Source organism: Daucus carota, chromosome 2 (genome assembly GCF_001625215.2).
Source record: "Daucus carota subsp. sativus chromosome 2, DH1 v3.0, whole genome shotgun sequence".
In the NCBI taxonomy this organism is placed as follows: domain Eukaryota; kingdom Viridiplantae; phylum Streptophyta; class Magnoliopsida; order Apiales; family Apiaceae; genus Daucus; species Daucus carota.
Window position 1 is genome coordinate 39437791 of NC_030382.2, and position 20472 is coordinate 39458262.

General features: G+C 35.6%; 3 protein-coding genes and 1 non-coding gene across 8 annotated transcripts; 2 read left to right on the plus strand and 2 right to left on the minus strand.

The window, feature by feature from the left end:
- Positions 1-20: 20 nt before the first annotated feature.
- LOC108207537 (pectin acetylesterase 7) lies at positions 21-3498 on the minus strand. Its single transcript, XM_017377975.2, has 13 exons — positions 3172-3498; positions 2909-3056; positions 2651-2733; positions 2240-2369; positions 2069-2142; positions 1881-1967; positions 1436-1560; positions 1291-1351; positions 1118-1174; positions 929-1006; positions 649-757; positions 388-536; positions 21-250 (listed from the first exon to the last, which is right to left on the minus strand). The coding sequence occupies exons 2-13, from the start codon at positions 3051-3053 to the stop codon at positions 152-154; spliced, it is 1197 nt and encodes a 398-aa protein (XP_017233464.1). The 5' UTR covers positions 3054-3056; positions 3172-3498; the 3' UTR covers positions 21-151.
- Positions 3499-3955: 457 nt separating this feature from the next.
- LOC108206000 (FRIGIDA-like protein 4a) lies at positions 3956-7546 on the plus strand. 2 transcript variants are annotated; one of them, XM_017376154.2, is made up of 3 exons: positions 3956-4935; positions 5853-6028; positions 6691-7546. In XM_017376154.2, the coding sequence occupies exons 1-3, from the start codon at positions 4098-4100 to the stop codon at positions 7267-7269; spliced, it is 1593 nt and encodes a 530-aa protein (XP_017231643.1). In that variant the 5' UTR covers positions 3956-4097; the 3' UTR covers positions 7270-7546. The 2 variants fall into 2 exon arrangements, with proteins under 2 accessions (XP_017231643.1, XP_017231642.1); XM_017376153.2 differs by having other exon boundaries at positions 3957-4950.
- Positions 7547-8292: 746 nt separating this feature from the next.
- On the minus strand, positions 8293-8376 carry TRNAL-CAA (transfer RNA leucine (anticodon CAA)). Its single transcript has one exon. It is a non-coding gene; the product is annotated as a tRNA-Leu (tRNA).
- A 943-nt stretch (positions 8377-9319) lies between these two features.
- Positions 9320-18963, plus strand: LOC108209584 (rab escort protein 1). Of its 4 annotated transcripts, XR_001804667.2 has the most exons (12): positions 9334-10114; positions 11451-11573; positions 11771-11870; positions 12142-12180; positions 12255-12501; positions 12580-12655; positions 12824-13016; positions 13269-13349; positions 13495-13603; positions 14008-14141; positions 15998-16148; positions 18661-18963. XR_001804667.2 is itself a non-coding variant. In XM_017380569.2 (10 exons), the coding sequence occupies exons 1-9, from the start codon at positions 9432-9434 to the stop codon at positions 13597-13599; spliced, it is 1647 nt and encodes a 548-aa protein (XP_017236058.1). In that variant the 5' UTR covers positions 9333-9431; the 3' UTR covers positions 13600-13603; positions 18661-18963. The 4 variants fall into 4 exon arrangements, 1 of the variants encoding a protein (XP_017236058.1); XR_001804666.2 differs by having other exon boundaries at positions 9320-10114; positions 14008-16148; XR_001804668.2 differs by lacking the exon at positions 15998-16148.
- The last annotated feature ends 1509 nt before the right edge of the window (positions 18964-20472 follow it).

Sequence of the window (20472 nt, forward strand, 5' to 3'; positions counted from 1 at the left end):
CTGTAGACTCTCGGTTTATATCTGCAAGTCTCCAAAGTATTTTTAAGAATTGGATAATGATTTATAAAAGAAGGTTGTCCTTGCACAATTTACATTATACAGTAGTAATTCACAACAAAATAGTTCATTAAAGGTAGAATGTACTTCAAGATCACAAAGTTAAACACACTCTGGGCAAATCGTTTTCATGATCGATTATCTGAAGTGCAGCTTTACCAGAGTACCATTCCCCAAGTGCCTCTGATATTGCCTGCAAAGCAGAACATTAGGAAATTAAATCTACAAAATAGAAAATAAGGATTAATCTGTATACTTACACATTTACCAAGATCCCAGAGGCATGTAATTTTGCATTACAGATAAACAAATTATGTTACAATTTTGTACCTTGTTATGAAGACGAAAACGGGGATCATCCCCATGCCAACTTTGTTGAAGATGATATTGGCAGTGAATTAGGCACGAAGTTATGAACATTCCTCTGAATGAGCTATTACCTAGTTTCGGCAATGCATCCAGAAATCCCAATCTGAACTCTGAAATTTAAACAAGCACAACAAAAAAGAGAATTACATGTTTAATAAAGTCAAGGGTATTATTCAACATTAAAAAAATTAAGTAAACAGTTAATTCATCTACGACAGTGACCTTTTAATGTTTCCACATGATCAGGCGTCAAACACGTTGTCGTGTTGCTTCTGCAAGTCTCCCAAGATTTAGGCAGATTGGTTATGTTTGGTGCCAAAATGTTTGCAATCTATATGAAGCATGGTTCCAGATTAAAATTAAACATGATAAGTAGTACTTATATGATGGTATTGGAATCAAATATATGAATGTGTACATAAAGAGAGTCGGGTTCTTTAACTTCTCTGGAGAACTGGAGAGCAAATGACAGAATTAGCTTCAAGAAAAATAAGAAACTTACCTGATAAGTATCATATGCCGAATTTATGATAAAAACAGGCGTTTGAACATATGGAAGACTGTACTGGGGATGAAAGCACTGCAATTATATTAACAGCGGAAAACTTTAATAATCCGAGGTGGCATGTTGCATGTAGTAACAGATGGAGATATCTACTGGTTCAGTGGTTTGTAGAGGATCTTATCTTACCAAACTCCTTGGCTTCATTTTTGATGTACAAGACTTGGGTAAATTCTTAGCAGAACCCTGGCATAATATGAATCTATAAACACTATCTAAAATTACAGTTTAAATATATAAATCCAGAGAAATAGGAAATATGCACGATCTATCATAAAACGGAAGGAAGAGAAATTGCATACATGTAATTTAACAATATTATCAAAGTACTTCGCAAAACTGAAGCCTCCTAGAACATCTTTCCTGTTATTGAACAACACTGTCATTCAATTAATGATCAACAAATAAGCAACATTTAAATATTTACGCACACAAGATTAAGCTTACAGGTGAGGGAAGTAACCAGCGTCAGAAGCACACTTAACACGGGTACTGGTAGACAGAAGAGATCGAAATTTATCACAATTTAGTGTTGCAGCTAATCCCCCTGCTGAGCAGCCCGTAAGAAGTGCCTAGATATATATTTATATTTTATGCCGAAATTTGTTCAACAGGAATGTATATGCACAGGGTAAGAATTGAAATGCTGATGCTATGTCTCATAAGATTTTGTAGTATTCACTACAAGAAAATCAGAAGGAATCAACCACATTTAAACCGACCAGACCAGCTAGCGGATGACCTCTTTGTCAGTGAATGATAAGTCTATCAGTCTATGTAACCGACCAATTTTGCAACCAATTTCCTCCGCTTTCCTTGTACTGTAGTCGGTAATGCAGGTTTAAGGTGCTTTGTACCAAAGCTAAGTCATGTGTATATAAATATCACTTACATTTGATGCATTCTTCATTCCTTTAGCTAGTAAATCTTTTACAATAACATTGAAAATCTTGGCTCCTTTATAGTGGAGTTTGTGGACCTGAATTATCAAAAAAATAAGAAAAAGAAATGCCTCTAAGTTGATAGATATATAGCTCATCTTGTTCATCTGACAATTTTACAACATATATGAGTACTTACGGGGTCAACATTGTTACCAGTAAATGAAGCGCCGTCACAGTATCTAACATAGACTCTGTTCCAGTTGTAAAAGTCTGAGATGATTTAGAGAGAGTCGATGCAAGATTTACAACAGATTAGTGTCCAATCACAAGCAGAAAACCGAAAAAGTAAGAATTGAGATCAAATTACAAGGATTGAGTGAGGGTTCATTAGATGTCATTCCCGTGAAATTCTTTGGAAACATGTTTGTAGAAGAACCCATGCCATTAAGCAAGATTCTATTCAAGCAATCCTCAGTTGTGTCACACCATCCTCCTCCCTTTCAAAATAAAAACAAATTTCAATCAACGCCTCAAAACAGAAACATGTAAAAGTTTGATTATTGGAGTGCAAATTTCAAATAAGCAGCAGAGAAGGATCTAGTAAGAGGCATGGTTTCTCCATAAAAAAATTTAACATTTTTTCACCATTCCAAATTTTACAAAATTATAGAAGTGTTCCCAGAAAAATTGAAAATTTATAAGTGTTTTTTCAAAAATTTGTTTGGTGGCCTCAGGAAATTCCTCCTAGATCCGCCCCTGAATAGAAAAGGCGACTGACCTCAAGAAAGACGAGCCAGTTGTTAACCCCATCACCAAATCCTTTGTCAAATTGATATGCAGGCGGGCTCCCGTCTAAACAGACTGCACCATTCGTATTAAATCATATTATGCATTGTTATTTGCTATCAAGTTTATGAAAACAGGCATCTCTCAGTTCCTTTCAATGAATGTCGAGGGTTCAAATCTTGTACACATTATAAGAAACAATGAAAGGAACATGAAAACTACACTAGAAAAAAAAAATGAGCGACTTTACCTGCTCCTTGTCTCACTGCATAATGAAGATAAGTGAGATTCACCAAACGAGTGACATAAGGGAAGTCAACTCCTCTACCAAACTTGATCAGATTGCAAACAACTAATAATGTGTAAAATGCTTGGCTCAGTCTTCTACCTGCCATTCTCTACATTGAAGCAAAACATAATATAAATTCAAATTCCTACCGATCTGATCACCACAGATATGAAAATTAATTTAGCCGGAGCCTCAACTTAAAATGCATTGCAGTGCTGCACTACCGTTAAACCTCTGTAAATGAATATCCCCGAAATCGTAGAAATTTTCGAGATTCTGGATTAGTGAAGTACTAAGCCATCCTTGGAAGGCTTTGTGTGCGATGTTTCAATGGAGGGTGCGTCTCTGTATATGTACATGTAATGCATGTGCGTGCGAGTAAAATTTCAATTTATCGATTTCAAGTAGAGAGACTTGGATTAAGGAGTCAAGTTTGTTTTGCTTTTAGAACAGCCAAGTAGCCAACTACTTCAAAAAACAACTGAACATGTGTATCTTTGCCACATTGTATAGGTATTTTTCAGATCCGGTGATCTACTGCTGTCTCCGGGTCATTGACTTGCAGAGCTGCAGTGGATAAACGTATTTTATAATACGACTAACAAATTATAATAAATAAATCAGATTATGTATTTTTTTTCCTGTTTGCGTGAAATGAGTTGGGGAAGAGCATGAGTCGATTTGGTTATGGTTTTCACGTAAAATCGGAACCGTAATCATATATCTTCGATTTTTAAAAGCGAAAATCACGTTGGGATTCGGTTTTGGTTTAAAAAACCTCGGTTCGGTTTTTAAATTATTCTGTTAACACGTGAGTCATGAAAGAGTTTTAAAAATCTGTTTGTTGTAATATCTTTTGAAGTTAGTCTACAATTTAGATTTGATGTTTATAATGTCATCTTACAAAAATCTGTTTTTTGTAATTTTTTTATAGATATTTTTTTATTATTAGATAAGCTTTTTTTATAGATATGATTATAAGAAAATTTATATTCTGGGATAATTGGACAGGACTCATCGTTTGCCTGACAAACTAGAGTTCGTTCCGCCAAACACATCCTTAATAAACTTGTGTACTTCAAACCAGAACCAGACAGAAAGTGCAACCTTAATTAGGGTTTATCAAAGTTGTCTCATACTGAAAAGAGACATGGCTACAGATTACATAATCAACCCAGACAAAATCCAAACATTCTTCACACAAATCGAGGAACACAAAAACCTATTAACCTCAATCACTGATTTCCACAAAACCTTAGCAACCCACTTTACTTCTCTGTCTGAAACCCTAGCTCAAAAGTCCCAAAATCTTGATGCCCAAATCGAATCATTCCATACCCAGTCCAAGAAATCACTTGAGTTGTTGGAAAATCGTGAGAATTCGATACCCGAAAGAGAGGCGAGTTTGGTTGCTCGAATAAATGAGCAGAAGGGTGTTTCGATTTCGGACATTGAGAGTGACAATGTAGGTAGGAATTTAGGTGAGTTATTGAGAATGTACTTTAGGAGGATGGATGGGAGTGGGTTGGTTAAGTTTTTGTTGGCGAAAAGGAAGGAGTCGGTTGTGTTGAGGACGGAGCTTGGGAGTGCGGTGGAGGAGGCGGTGGATGTGTTTGCTTTGGTTCTTGATGTTGTGGAGGAGTTTGTGGGGTTGAAAAGTGAAGGGGGAGTTGGAATGGCGGATAGGAGGTGGGCGTGTGGGTTGTTGGTTCAGGTTGTGGTGCCGCTTGAGGAGGGGAAAGTAGGGGAGGTTATGGTTGGGAGTAGTTTGAAGGAACGGGCGATGATGGTGTTGGAGAAGTGGAAGGGGATGTTGGGTGGGGGAGGAGAGAGTGGGGTTGGTGCGGGGGAGGCTACTATGTTTTTGCAGATTGTGTATGGGTTCGGGTTGAAGGATAGGTTTGAGGAGAAATTTTTGAGGAGCATGGTTTTGGAGTTTGCGGGAAGGAGGGATATGGCTAAGATTGCTGCTGCAGTGGGATTCACAGGTCAGAAAATGATAGGTATGGGTTGAATTTTGTGTGTAGATATTGTGGATTCGTAAATTATAGTGGCATTGGTAACTTATGTTAATACTTTATTCTATAATGTTGAGAATTTTAGAAAAAATGTTGCTTGATACTTATGAGATGACATTTTCTTTGATCATTTTATTTGTAAACTATATGGAGGGCTCACTTAATACTTAGTAGTGAACATTTTTATATAATAGGTTTTTTTTTACAATCTTATGATATAGTGTACTGGCTGAAATTACAGTATGATACACATGTTTATATATGTTTTAATCTACTTTCTGTTGTATTCATTGCTCAAGAAAATATGTACTTCATCTATTATGCATGATATGGGAATTAAATATTTGGAGGAGACACTGAAAGATCACTATAGGTGTAAATGCACAAATTTAACTTAAGCTTTACCAACTGAATGTTTGGAATAGTGATACAGTACTCCCTCCGTCCCACAATACATGTCCCTTTGACTTTTTGCACGTAATTTGATGTGCAAATAAAACATACTTCTATACATTATTTTCCAAATTTTTTTTTTCTGAATAAAAGTATAACATCCATATTTTTATTCAGAAAAAGAAAATTTGAAAAATAATGTATAGACATATGTTTTATTTGCACCTCAAATTACGTGAAAAAAGTCAAAGGGACATGTATTGTGGGACGGAGGGAGTACTATTTAAAGGCTTCATGGTCAGTACCGTGCTTCAAAGTATGAAAGTTATGTATTTTATCTTAAATCACCGATGTATTTAGGCAAATGTTATATTCTGCAGAGTATGAATATTGATACCTTATAAAGTAATGAAATCATTTATGCCAAACTAATATGTAACATTGAAATTGTTTCTATTTTACACTTCTTTATTCCTTTATGGTTTTGTTGTCAGATATAATTGATGAGTTGGTAAAGAGTGGAAAGGAGGTTGAAGCAGTGTATTTTGCTACTGAGTTTGATTTGACTGAGAAGTATGCTCCAGTTTCACTGCTCAAATCGCATCTCAAGAACATCAGGAAAAATGCGAATTCTATATCAAAGAACGGGAAGTACAGTGCAGCTGCAGTGGTAAGTTGACTCTGTATGCCCTTTTTTATATGTTCATTAATATTTCCAATTTGCCATATAGCTTTGTAGATTTGTCTTGGATGTTTTAAGCTACTCTGACCGATAAAGGTTGTTTTCTTGTGCCAATCAAACATTGAAGTTTATCTTATTTGTACACACACAATGAAATGGATCAGAACTGAGGGTACACGCATGGTGAATATTAATGTATTAATTTTGCTACTGCTACATGTAGCATATCTGCTTTAAATAGAAGAGACAAGATTCTGGATGGTACATAGACCTCCACAACCAACAGTTGTGAACAGGCCCCTGTATTGCAAACTAATATATGTAGTTATTACTAAGATAGTATTTAGTCAATATAATTTTTTTGTCAGTTCAGTATAACCACCCAAAAATAGCTACACGGTAAGCACCAATCGTCACACGGTTAAAATTGACATTAGGCAAGTAGCTAAAAGAAATGACTTGAGCAAGTCCATTGTGATAATTGGTAAAAAAATTGTATCGAACCTCCCTAATTTTCTCCGAACACCTGCATAAGCATTATGAGGTTAATGTTGCAACTGATCATATTGGTTAATGTTGCACAATAGCAATAGTGATTGATGCTGCCAAGTGGCTGATATTTTGCTCCTTTATACCTGACTATGTTTCAGGACGAGGCCAACAACTCAGAGATGATTGCAACTAAAGCTATCATAAAATGTGTGGAAGATCACAAGCTTGAATCACAATTTCCCACAGATAATCTAAAGAAGCGCATCACACAATTAGAGAAGGCGAAGGCTGAGAAGAAGAAGAGTGCATCATCTGTGAGCAAGCCTTCTAACAAGCGGGCACATGGAGGAAGCTCCAAAGGTGGTGGTGGGGTTGGCACATCCTCCAGACCTCCTAAAGCAGGCAGAATATCCACTACATCCCCTTCTTTCCGTCAGAGGAATCCTTCTCAGATACATCAGACCCCGGGGGCTACCAGATATGCTGCCCCGTATAGCTATCCAAACCCAAGTTTGTATGATGTTCCTGGCACTCCGTCATATGTATCAGCATATGGTGGTCCGCGCATCAAGAGCCCTGTTGGACTTCAACATGCATATGCAGCACCAGATGTGGGAGTAGCAGGTATTCGGGCAGGCACATCATATGCTGGACAGGGATCATACGGAGTACAGAGTAATTATGCTGCATATGATTATCCTCCTGCTTCTGCATACCCACCTACGTATCCACAATAGTTTATTGAACGGTGCCAGGATGAAATATTAGAGCTAGGCTCCACTAGCATTGGGTGTTGCTGTTTCGATGTTTCTCATTCCAGGAGCGTAGGTGTACTGGTTTTGTTTTTTTTTGTCAATGCGGAAACCAATGATGCAATTGCCAGGGAAGGCTTCATTTGCAACCATTCACAATATTATTTTTTCTTTCGGAATATTCCTCCAACAAGTATGATTGTGCAGGTCTGAAGATGTATAAATGACTGTAGTATTTAGTATTTTACCATGTGGAGTCTGTTGTTGATCCCGGCAATCATATTTTGAAAAGAACATTTCGAAAAGAAAAAAGATAGCAGCCTATGTTTTATATATTATCTTACAATGTTAGTCGTTAGAGAAAAAGCAGGTTCGTAATCTTAAACTTTTTTACTGCTGATTACCAAAAAATAAACAATTACTGCTACATTTCTTTTCTTTTCTTTCTGAATAGGCCTCTACTCGAGTTAAAGTTGCTATTTGGCAAACTATTACTCCCATATCTTACGATTGTTACTGGTAAGGAACGTGTACGGGGGTGTATTCGATTGGGATTTTAATGCATTGTTTTTAGTCTATAGATTTTAATGAATTGTATGAGATTTTGATTTTGTGCGGATTCTTGACGAAATGTCGCAGAGTTGATAGGATTTAGGTACAATGCTTCAAAATCCCATTGAATTTGGTGGGATTTCAAAAAACTTAAAATACACTGAAGAATGCCACAAAATCCATCATTTTATGAAATGAAAAAAAATCCATCAGCATTTGAATACCATCACCCTCGGATTTTAAAGCATAATTCAAAATCCTAATTGAATACCACCAGATTTTGTAACATAATTTAAAATCCCAATTGAATACCTCAAGATTTTAATGGATTTCAAACAATCCCAATCGAATACCCTCAGATTTCATGAATGCAAAAAAATGCTTTAAAATCCCAATCCAATACACCCCTAAGTTCAATTTTATTGTTTTCACTGCAAATTCTGAAAACTAAAAAAATGTCAGAAGTGGGATTTGAACCCACGCCCTCTCTCGAAGACCAGAACTTGAGTCTGGCGCCTTAGACCACTCGGCCATCCTGACAGATGGATTAAAAACGGCCTTTCTTTTTATATCTTAGAAGCGTAAAAAATGGTTATAGAAGACTTCTTCTGCTTTCCTGATTGTGTTTAAATTAATTAATTAATACCGTGCCCAAATTTAATTAAAAGATTTTGTGGGTTTCTAATATGCATCATACAATTTTTGGAAGGTTGTTTTATTAAAATAGTGTAAGAACGGCTTAAAGTCACTCGTATACTAATTTAGCAAAATTTTATTTCAAATACGCAAAATTTTAATCTTTTGTATTTTTGATTAACTTTCTCTTTTATTGTTTCAATTTTCATGTCATCATTGACAAACAGTCATTGATCGAATTTTTGACATGAAAGCTTAATTATATTATTTTAATATTAAGGCATAAAACAAAAAGTTGAGCTTTTTAAGTTCAAGACTTAAATCGTATATGATTTATATAGTATGAAACGAATAAATAGTGAGAGAAGTACGAACTATAGATAAGAAGAAGTAACTTGAATCATAAAATTGAGTTCTTTCATACTTGCAGAGGTTGATTATAACTATAGATAAGAAGAATGTTTGAGTTTTTTTATATTATCAAATATACATCAATAAATTTTAGTTAATTTTCAAAATATTTATCCTCAACATCTTTAATATCTGACGTAGAAGGGAAGAACTTGTATCATTATCTTAATTTCAATTTAAACATAGATTTAATTCACGTATACATGAGATATATATTTACCATTTGAAAAGAGAAAGTCACAGTTTTTTTTTCTTTTCTTTTTAATATAGTCAGAGTTTTTTCCTTAAAAAATACGTTGACAAAGGGTATCCATTAATCCAAATTCAAATGGAATTTCACATGATTTGAAAATGTTGCAACTCTATATATGAAAAAAATATAAAAAATACTCCTATCCTATATACATAAGCTAAAAGAACACATAAAACTTGTAAATGAAGCAAACAGTACACGCAAATCGAATAAACACACACAGCGAGCCAGTCACACAATTTACACTTTACAGAGAGTTATTACACACACCAACACACGCAGTAGTGCACACACTATGGCAGCCGATGAGGGAACGATGTCGTATCCCCCAATCGAACCCTCAACTTTCGACCTAATCATCGTCGGCACCGGCCTTCACGAATCAATCATCGCCGCCTCCGCCTCCGCCGCCGGAAAATCCGTCCTCCACCTCGACCCCAACGCCTTCTACGGCAGCCATTTCGCCTCTCTATCCCTCCCCGACCTCACCGCCTTCCTCACCTCCCCCTCTCCCTCCCCTCCCTCTCTCTCCCACTCCTCTCTCCCAAATCTCTCCCAAGTCCCTCTCCAAACTCGAAACCTGTACTCCGTTATCGAGATATCGAAAACCGAAACAATTGAAGAGGCTAAGAGGTTTTGTGTTGACTTGGCCGGACCTAGGGTTTTGTTTTGTGCTGACCTGGCGGTTGACTTGTTGTTGAAGTCGAGTGCGAATCAGTATATGGAGTTTAAGAATGTGGAAGAGTGTTTAGTTTGGGAAGGGAGCAAGGGGTTGAGGAATGTGCCGGATTCACGAAGCGCGATTTTTAAGGATAAGGGGCTGGATTGGAGGGAGAAGAATCAGTTGATGAAGTTTTTTAAGCTGGTGCAGAAGCATCTCGATGTGGAGGAGAGTGGTGAGAGGATTTCCGAGGAGGATCTGGAGAGTCCCTTTGCCGAATTTTTGAGTAAAATGTCGTTGCCGCCTAATATTAAATCGTAAGTTTCATAAGTTTATGTTAATGTGAATTGTTTTTAGTGGTTTTGTGAAGTGTTTGTTAACACTTATGGTAATTACTTGCATTTGGATATAGAAGTGTTCTGGTTTAATTGATCGACATTTGGAATGCAAGTAGTCAACTTAATTTTAATTGGCATCCCAACACAACAGTTATTTGGGAACCCACTGGCCTGTTTATTTACTTTGCTCAAGTTCTACTATATTAGTAGTTAGCAAAAAAACAAAGTTCTACTATATAGGCCGTACTATATAGGTCTTGTTTCGTTTCATGTTTTATGGCTACTTAAGTAACTTGAAGTTCCTTGTAACTGAGCTACGATGCTCACTTCCTAGGGATATTTAAACTTGTGCTTGGTTCATAAGTAAGTGACTAGAAGTTACGGAATTAATTTTGTTTGGTTCTATCCACTTCCTAAAAACTTCCATGTATTATACGAATAGTAACCCCATTCACAAATGATTAAATATAAACAATAAATGATTCATTACAAAATATTTATAATTATCACTCCCTCCGTCCCAACAATTTCTTTACACTTTCCTTTTTGGGATGTCCCATTCAATTCTTTACATTTCAAAACTTACCAAAACTAGTCAACGGGTCTCACCACTTCTCCACCTTTCTTTTGTTTCACACTACTTTTACACCACTATCTTCTTTTATACATTAAAAATTAATGGGTCCCACCACTTCACCCACTTTTCTTTCTCTTTTCCACTACTTTATACATATTTCTTAACTTCCGTGCCCAACCCATTCGATAAGAAATGAGAGGGACGGGGGGAGTATAAAATATCCAAACCAATTGCAAACATTCATCATAGAAATGAAGTAAAATGACAATTCTAATACTTAACAAAAAAAAATAGAAATGGCAATCTGAAGACATAAAGAAAACAGGGGAAAAAAATATCCTTCAACCACCCCCCTTTGTCTTCATCCTCTTTTATTTACCAAGCAACAGCAACTAGCTTCATTATGTTTAACAATGAATTTTTAATTCTTTTATTTACTTGCTAATATAACTTCAAACTACCTGTAGTACTAGCCTTTTGGATATTTCCTGTAAACAAACGGGAGCGACGGAGGGAGTTTGTATTTAGAGCTGATATCATCTGCTTCATTGAGTTAAATTTCAGTACTTATATAATTATATACGGGTTCAAATGGATTATGTCCTTGAATATTTGCTTGTCTTCGTTTGTTTATTCCCTGTTGTATTTATGGTGTCCGGAGCAATTTTCAGTCCTTGACTTCCTATTCAGCATGTCATTTACCTCATTTCTTAATTAAGTTTTTCTTTTGGCATGTAGGATAATTCTATATGCAATAGCTATGGCAGATTGTGATCAAGATCTCGCGGAAATAAAGACAGGGATTCTCAAAACAAAAGAAGGAATTAAACGTTTAGCACTTTATAACTCATCAATTGGCAGGTTTTTATTACTGGTTTTCTTTTTTTTTTTTGCTTCACGTTTTTTTATATTCTGTTTACTTTGTTTTTCTTGAATTGGAATCTGTGGTGCAAAAATGTTAATTGTATCATCTCTTGTGATACCATAATCCCATGTTATGATAGTGTATATGTATATAAGATTACATAATCCTAACTTGCATGGCTCTTAAAATTCAGATTCCCCAATGCATTTGGGGCTTTAATCTATCCTATTTATGGCCAAGGAGAATTGCCACAAGCGTTCTGTCGTCGTGCTGCAGTTAAAGGTTGTATCTATGTAAGTTCCATCAATTTTCTTTCTTATTTGTCTACTTTTATTGGGGGAGGGAGTTGTGTAGTTCTACTGCCTAGGTAGTTGTTTTCATATTGGTACCACAACATGGTTAAGCTTGAGTTTGTAAATATGAATATCTGCTTGTTCAATCTCTCTACCTGAATATGAATTTGGCCACTTAGTAGCAAAAAAAATATTTTTAATATAAAATATTTGGCATTAATTTATGTGTGTCTGTGTCTGCATATTTACATTATAACTTCTTGTGTTGCAGGTTCTGCGAATGCCTGTGATTGCTCTGCTTATGGATGAGGTGCGTTTATTGCATTGGCAACATTTTTTGCCTAAGTGACATTCGAAATTCATATTTTTCTCTATTTTTCTCAGGGAAATAAAAGTTACAGAGGCGTTAAGCTGTCTTCTGGGCAAGAGCTGTTCAGCGAAAAGCTAATATTGGATCCATCATTTATAGTTCCGCCAGGGATTGCAAATTCCTCTGTAGATACTCATGAAGATAGCTCTCATATTTGTGGCTCGGGGAATATTAATCAAAAGGTCGCTAGAGGAATCTGCATTGCAAAAACTCCGTTGAAGCCAGATGTATCCAGTTGTCTGGTGTTTTTCCCTCCTAGATGTGCGATCCATGTCCTCTTTAAAATGTTCTCTTTTAAAATATCATTAAAGCTTATTGCTTGTTTTTGTTTCTCTGTAGCTCTGTATCCGGAGCAGGCGTCAACCCTGCGAGTTCTTCAGCTTGCTAGCAATATCGCTGTTTGTCCTTCTGGCATGTTAGATACTTTTCTCTCTCAGCTCAACTATATCTTGTTGCTATAACTGGTAGAAAATACTATCAATAAAAAAATTTGAATCCAATGACACTAAATTAGTTACTATACTAATTTCCCAATTAATTGATTACTGGCACTAGTCAATTTAGAGTTCTTTTATCTCTTCAGGTTTGTGTTTCACATTTCAGCTGTTTGTGGGGATGCCATTGAAGGGAAAAAGTTACTCAATGCAGCTGTAAATGCCCTTTTTCCAGTTCCTAGTATAATCCCTATAAATAGTTTTCAGGAGGAAAATGGAAATATGGAAGAACTTCAACCCACATTACTCTGGCATGCTTTTTATATACAGGAACTGTGTACGGTTAGTACCTCTTGTTTCTGCATTTGCTGTGTGAATGGCCATATATGTGTCAATATATCTGCTTCTTATTAGCCACTTTCTTGTAGTTATTGTTTACAGCAATATGCAAGTATCTCTTTCTAGCTGTAGTGTAAGAGATTATAGACCATTTAAGTATTTCATTATGTATATTGTCTAAGTCTGCTATAGGAGCACGTCAATATCTTAGTTTCTTTATGTAATGCAACATCAGTTTGCTTGCTATATTTTCAGGGTTCAGTTGGATCTATCAGTTCTATGCCTATGCCAGATATGAATCTTAACTACAACGATGCCATTGAAGCTTCTGCAAAGGTGAAATTTCTTAAGAATCTACTCTTTTAGAAACCTTTCTCACGTAGTCATTGATTCTACTTGGTGGTGCTCTCTCTGATTGACATGTTATTGATGTTTTGGTTTACATATCTTAATGGCTCACCAGGTCTATTAAATATTGCAGATTTTCCAGATGATGTATCCTAATGAAGAATTCTTCCCCGAGACGGTCACATCTGATATTCCCGAGGACAACGATGATATTGCTACAGATACAGAATCGCGGTAGTCGGGTATGTGACTCCAGATTTTGAGATATTGGTATTCCATTTTTTCGGGTGGTGGGTAGCTCCCCTGGTTTGTGGAGCCTGATATATGGGGTAGTGATAGTTTTTTAAGATTTTTTGTCCCTTCATATGAACTCTTAAACTATTATTGATTAACAACAAAAATCAGAGATAAAGTGGATTCATTTGAACACTGGCGACAATGGTGCTCTTTTATGTGCCTTTCATGTGCAGTACTGATGCATATGACATAGTATCTGAATTGTACTTTGTACTAATTATACAAATCTCCCACACACACACACACACACATGCACCAAGTAGTAGTATCATTAATTGATAACAAAGAATCAGCAGGGACAAAAAAAAGGTCTTTTTCTTTTGTGATATCTGTACGTTGGTTTTTACAGGACACCGATGCTGCCAGTATATTTTTTGTCATTTAAGAGGTTGAAGAGATGCTTATAAAGAGAGAGTAGTGAAGAAATCCAGGGTGCTTGTCCTGGAAGTGTATCTCAATGATGACGATAAGAAAGAAAGTGATGTACGAATATATACCTTTCTTTGTTTTCTCTCCAAGGGGAAGTAATTAGTGTTAAAGTTAAATTACACACTTAGACAACTTGATTGATAGATTGCATTCTAGGTGACATGATTGATTAATATATAGATACAACAATGAGGCTTTTTCAATTTAACATTACGTGAATCTACTATTTGTATAAATTCTGAATACTTGTGAGAATATTTCCTGTTTGAAGTTGTGTCCCTTGCTCAAAACTCCTGACCAATTTCAATATATACAATTTTTCATACATATGGTATGTCATGCATTTGTTAACCATTTATTACCCATTTTTATGTTATAACCTTGATTAGGTTAATTTGTTAGACTGTTTTGCTATATATTCCATTGGCTTCATGAAGTAGTTAGAGCTTGCTTATTCCTCATAGATCAGTCATCATATCAGAAGCTAATTTATACACTCCACAGAATCTAGCGATGATCTCTGTATACATGTCTATAAATGTATACCCAGAGATGAATTTACCTGGACTCACTATAGGTAAATTTATGTGGGTCAAATGTGATCGGGAATAGTTACAAGGAACGCGTAATGTGGCCTTGTATGGCAACGCTGTTCATTTGTCCCTGATCCTGGAACAAACGCGAGCGGAAACGTTGGGGGTGGCGATTGGAAACATTTATTAATAAAATTATTTATTGATTTATTTTGAAGATATATTTAAAGGGTTAATTATCAAACTCATCACTGAAGTCGACAAAAGATATCAACTTCATCACTGATCTCCACGGGGTCTCAAGTGGCTCACTAAAGTGGTTTACTGGTATTAAAATCATCACTGCCGTTAATAAATGTGTACTGTATACTGTAACTGAAAATATATAATATATAATTACATTTTTTTTCAATAAAAGACCTATTGTCCCCAAATGTTCTGTCGTACCCAATTCACTAAAACTAATGTTCCGCGTATCCGGTTTCGTCCCCTGTTTTGAATCGACCCTCGTCCTATGTAACATCAATCGGGTCTCGATCTAGCTGCCTAGTGATTTATATTCTGTATCTGCATGTAAATACCTTATCGTGGTCTGGTTAGCTAGTACTCTATAGTAGTAAATAAATTACTTTACCCTCTCATTGGTTCCTGTTGATGTCAACCTTCTCTTTAGGTAAACTTGTGTTACTCTCACTTACAACATTGAAAACGTAGTTACGAGCTTATGTGAATCGGTTCTGTTAAACTGTCTGCGTCTGGGATGGAAGCACTTTTTGATAATTCTTTGACTTATGATCGATATCAGTTGATGATACCCCTCTTACTGGGGAGAGATAAGTTTTTCCCTTCTCCAGGCAGAGGAATTTTGGCCTCTAAACAATCTAGTCTAGTCACCACAAGTCTTGCCAGTATAGTTGTATACTTGTATCTGAGATGGTTTCACGTATTTTATTTGGGTTGGATTTAGTAATTGGTGGATGATACCTCAACTTTGTTTTGAGGAAAGGATTATACAAGATTGGACGCAGAACTGGTTGGGATTGTAACAATCCTGCTTCACTCTCTGCAATATGAAATATGAGACATGGTTCTTGGTTCCTTTTATTTATTTGGACCTATATCGTGCTATACAGATGGGGAAAATCAATGCAGCATTACCGGATATAGATAATGGCATTAGATTGGGTGATCTACTCGATTAGGTGTATTGCTATAAATAGGATTTTTCACAATGCAAGAAGTCTGCACTTTATCTCTCTTAATGCAGATCCTGCACAGTCCCTAGCCTTAGACCAGAGAGATGCATTTATTTTCTGGCAGTGTCTGCCTAAGTAAATCTTTGAGGGGGCAGATTGTTTAAGTGCATCGACTTGACAGGACCCGGATAGAGATACAAAAAATTAGCTCAAGAAGTTGATGGTGGATTGGTCAAAGGAGAGATTAGCTGATAAAGCCGGTCTCTGATAGGCTCTTTGGACTACAGTCCCCATCTGGAAGATATATTCTTCGACTAAAGAATGAGACAAAGGTATATGCATCCTCCGTATCCTCTCGTAGTTAGATATCTAGCTCGCTATGTTCAATCTTTTTATCTATGTCCTTCGTTTCTTAATGTATAATTAATTGTTCTACCATATAATGTCGGTGCCTTCTGTACTTTTTCTTGCAGGGATGGTTATATCTACCTATTGATAGAGTTATATACTAATTAAAAGAAAACTTCATATTCAAAAACAGAAACATAAGAAACTGGTTATCTACTTATCTTAAATTACCTGTCTAGTACTTGATCAATTAATAAAAAGAAGTTTGTATTGCTGCATAAGAGGAGCTGTAGATGAGCAACAAAAAATTAAAGAAAGAAATGGCTTGATGCAAATATTATTGCGTTTATTCTGCTCAGTTTCATGAATGTTTTATCTAGGTTGATAATTGGATGTATATGTGGTACTTTTAGAGTGAATCTTTGTAGCTTGCTAGTGTTTGTGTTATTATTGAATAAGATAACTCCTTGATGCTAGGAAGCATGAGTGCTGGTGCGGGCTGTGGGTATGCGGAAATTCGGCAAATTTAAATTTGTGGGGATTCGGGTGTGGGGGATTCGGCATATATTAATATTGTAAATATATATGTAGTGTATATGTTTTAGGAGTTTCATTTGAATTATACAGTATATTCAACTAAATAAGTTCATTATCCTTGATAATATTTGTCATTTTTACTCGATAACACAACTAACACATTTTTAACGTACTTAATCGGTTAAGTTTTTAAGTATCTTCAATTATTTTCTCACTTGTGGGTGAGAGAAGAATCCCCAAGGAACCCCATGCACCAAAGAATCCCCTCGGGTGCGAAGTGAAGAATCCCAACTTTCTAGGCTTGATGTAATCTAAGTGTATTTCCTCAGCATATGATGATGCCATCTATATTCTCTTTTAAATATTACAGAGAATGACTTTAAGGAAGAGGCACGCGATTCTGACTTTGATTTGGTCAGTTTTGGCATATGACTGTCTTCGCTTCTGTTGAAAATATGTTACTCCGACTCTTCTGTTTACATACCTTTACCCGTGCCTGACATTTGGACACTCGATCACGACACTTATTCACTTTGACCAGCTTCAAGACCACATGTAAGTTTAATATACAATGCGAACAAAAAAAACGAACAGAAAGAAAGAAGCAAAATTAATAAACAAGCACGGAATACAAATTCTTTATAAAGTTGTGTTCAATCTGAATTTGATTGTTACTTTTTATTAAGGTATCTACTTACCATGCTTGTTTGTGTCTGTCCCTGTGTCCAAAAAATAGGACAGTGTCCCCATGTCCAAAAAGAGGACACCGTCCCTGTGTCCCCAAATTTTTTGATTTTTCGAGTCTGGCACTTAGATACTCGTTGTGTCCGACACTCGTACCCGAGTCTGAGTAACATACTTGCAATGTGCATTTGGTCCTTCTGGGAATTGACTTCGTAGACATGTGTTGCTTGTTGACTGTTTGTCATGATCTAAAGTAAAATGTGGTACTTTGCTGTGTTTGGATTGATTTACTCACTCAAGTTGTGCAAGTTAAGAATGGTATCATGTTCCATATAGTAACAGTTGTTTCCGTTGCCTAGCTATATATAGTACTCGCTCGTTCCCCAAGTTGATTGGTTAAATGTCTTGTTTGACTTTTTTGTGCTGAAATTGACCCACTTTTAATTAAAATTAGCATTTTGTAAGTAGATGGAGATATATTTCAATAATATTTTATAAAATAATTTTGAATCATATAATGTGTAATTTTTAATTATAGTTTGGTCAATTTGCCCTGAGAAAAATCAAACATGACGGTTAATTTGAAACAAAGTATTATAGTATATGTACTTCATGTCCTCCCTTGTGATTTTTAAGTCGACTCATTTTACGTATTTATGAATAGAAGAATTGATATTCCTTGGCTTTGTGTTGACCTAATACTGTTTTAGTTCTGTTTATTATCAAATTGCACTGTTGCAGTTTTGTTTTTGTTTTTTTAATAAAAACAACATTGATGTGTTTGGACACTAATATCTCGGGACTCAAGTGTTTCCATCTCATTTTCCTGTTTTTCACGCCCGTCTATGTTTTGCCCTTTTGTTTGTGATTAAAATGCGCCCAGGTTAGTAATTGACTCTTTGTTATTCCAACTCGGTAAATTTTATCAGTACAAACCTGTTGCATTCCAGAGTTTATATATACCCAGAGTCCCAGACTTTTTTGTAGATTGTTTCTGTGGCTTGCAATCAACATTTCTCATATTTTTGCTATGCTTTTCTCTCTTACTTATTATTGAGGTGTTGTGTTGATAGTTGGCATGGGTGCATATATTTGTATAAAGATTTTATTTTGGCATTTTTGAAAGTTGTCATTTTAGTGAGTGAATTGAATTTAGAATTGTTGTTCTCTGATTTGCTTAAGATTTCATTCAATTTTCATAGAGATTCATTTTGATGTTCAGAAGTTCCTATCAATCTAAAAGGCCAAGGCTTGATTTGAAATTGTTGTGTGCAGATTTTTGGCACAAATTCCCTTCAAAGGATGCTTATGATGGATGGTCTGTTTTGAAATCTAGACTCGCACCAAGTAATTTTTAAGTGGTAATCGCAGCAAGCTGAGAGTAATTGGAGGCCAGATATACCTCTGTAATTGTCAGGTTGTCAGTGGCATTCCTTAAAAGTTTGTTGTATTTATATATCATACTTTCATTTTGGAGATTTTGTTATTGTCTTCTATGTCTAGTTATTCATTCCCTATCTACATCACATTTTGATACAACGGATAAACCTGAATATATGCATATGCCATTATGCCTTATGTGGTTATAGCAGCTGCTACTAGCAGCTGCTGTACTGGTATGCCGGTTTATATACAATCCTATACTTTGATTTGGTAGTTTCTGTAATTGGATTTGGAATCACAAAAAAGCCCTGCCCTCGGTTGCATTGGTTCAGCCGTGAGTGGAATAAAGACTGGCCAATTGAAAATTTGTTAAAGGTTTCATTATTCTTAATGAAGATTTGTCTATATCCAGCGACTTGGTATGCATTTCCCAATTTAACTCTAGTATATAAGGAATACAAGTTAAGGCTCATGACACTTTGCTTTCTTTTGGTTGGCAAATATTTCCATCATTCTTTTTTTATTCGTCAAAAAATATTTCCTTGCTTCTAAGTTCTAAACACTTCAGTCGGGGACATTTCAGTTGGGGGCTTGTCCTGACTGTATTATGTTCTGGTTAATGAAAAGAATACGACCTGCACAGTGCGCTTGCTAAATCTTTCTCAAATTGCTAATTTGTTCGATGCGAGTTTTACACTCCGGTACAACCTCTTAAGATGTATGCGTTCTTCTAAATGGAGAAACCATATTATAATTTTTCTTAGTTATATGTACGGAAGTGTGTCGTGCCCGGAGTTTAAATGGATATTTGGTCAAATATATCACAAATCCAACAAAAAATGTCCCAAATATCATATTTAAAAAAGAAGTGGTCTTAAGTATTATTTAGTGACGATGGAAAATCTAACGATTTAAATTCAGAAACGAAAATGTTGGATCACCTAACATTCGGGCTATAATGCTGGATCATTTAACATTAACAAATAAAAAATAAACGAATAAAACAAATAAACATGCTGGATCATTTAACATTAATAAATAAAAAGTAAGCGAGTAAAACAAATAAACGTGAAATGATGTTCGTTCCACACCCAAATCACAAGTTCACAACACTCTCTATTTGAGCATCACTGTAGCTAACAAGTTTCAAATTTGACTAATAATATAAACAAACTATCAGCCACACTTGCACTAATGATTTAACTCATATTATACCCAATTGTTTCTGTGTTCCTCAGACAATTGTCGGTGCTGGATGTCACACCACGCTCTAAATTCCCTCTTATATTTACTCGTATGTATTCATACAATTCAATTGTTAATTTTAAACAGGTTTTAAATTTGGGTTTGCCCAGTGCCTATCCGAATGGTAACAGCTGCGAGTTTCTACGTAAAAAGAAGAAAAAAAACCTACTGCTTAATCTTTTCCTAAATAATATTTAGGACATTTTTCTAGATGTGATTTTGAAGACATTAATATCGGAAAATGCGACAAATGGGCCTTTCAATTGTCATTGTTAATGTCTCCGCTTCAGTAAATGTTTTTTGTGTACCCTTTTTTTTTTTTTTTTTGACGGAGTTTTTTGTGTACCCTGAAGTCTAAAGAAGCTTAACGTGTATAACTTTATAGTATAAAACTAAATAGCAAAATGATATTATTTGTCAGATAAAAGATTATACTAAATTGGTTATAATCGTCAGTTA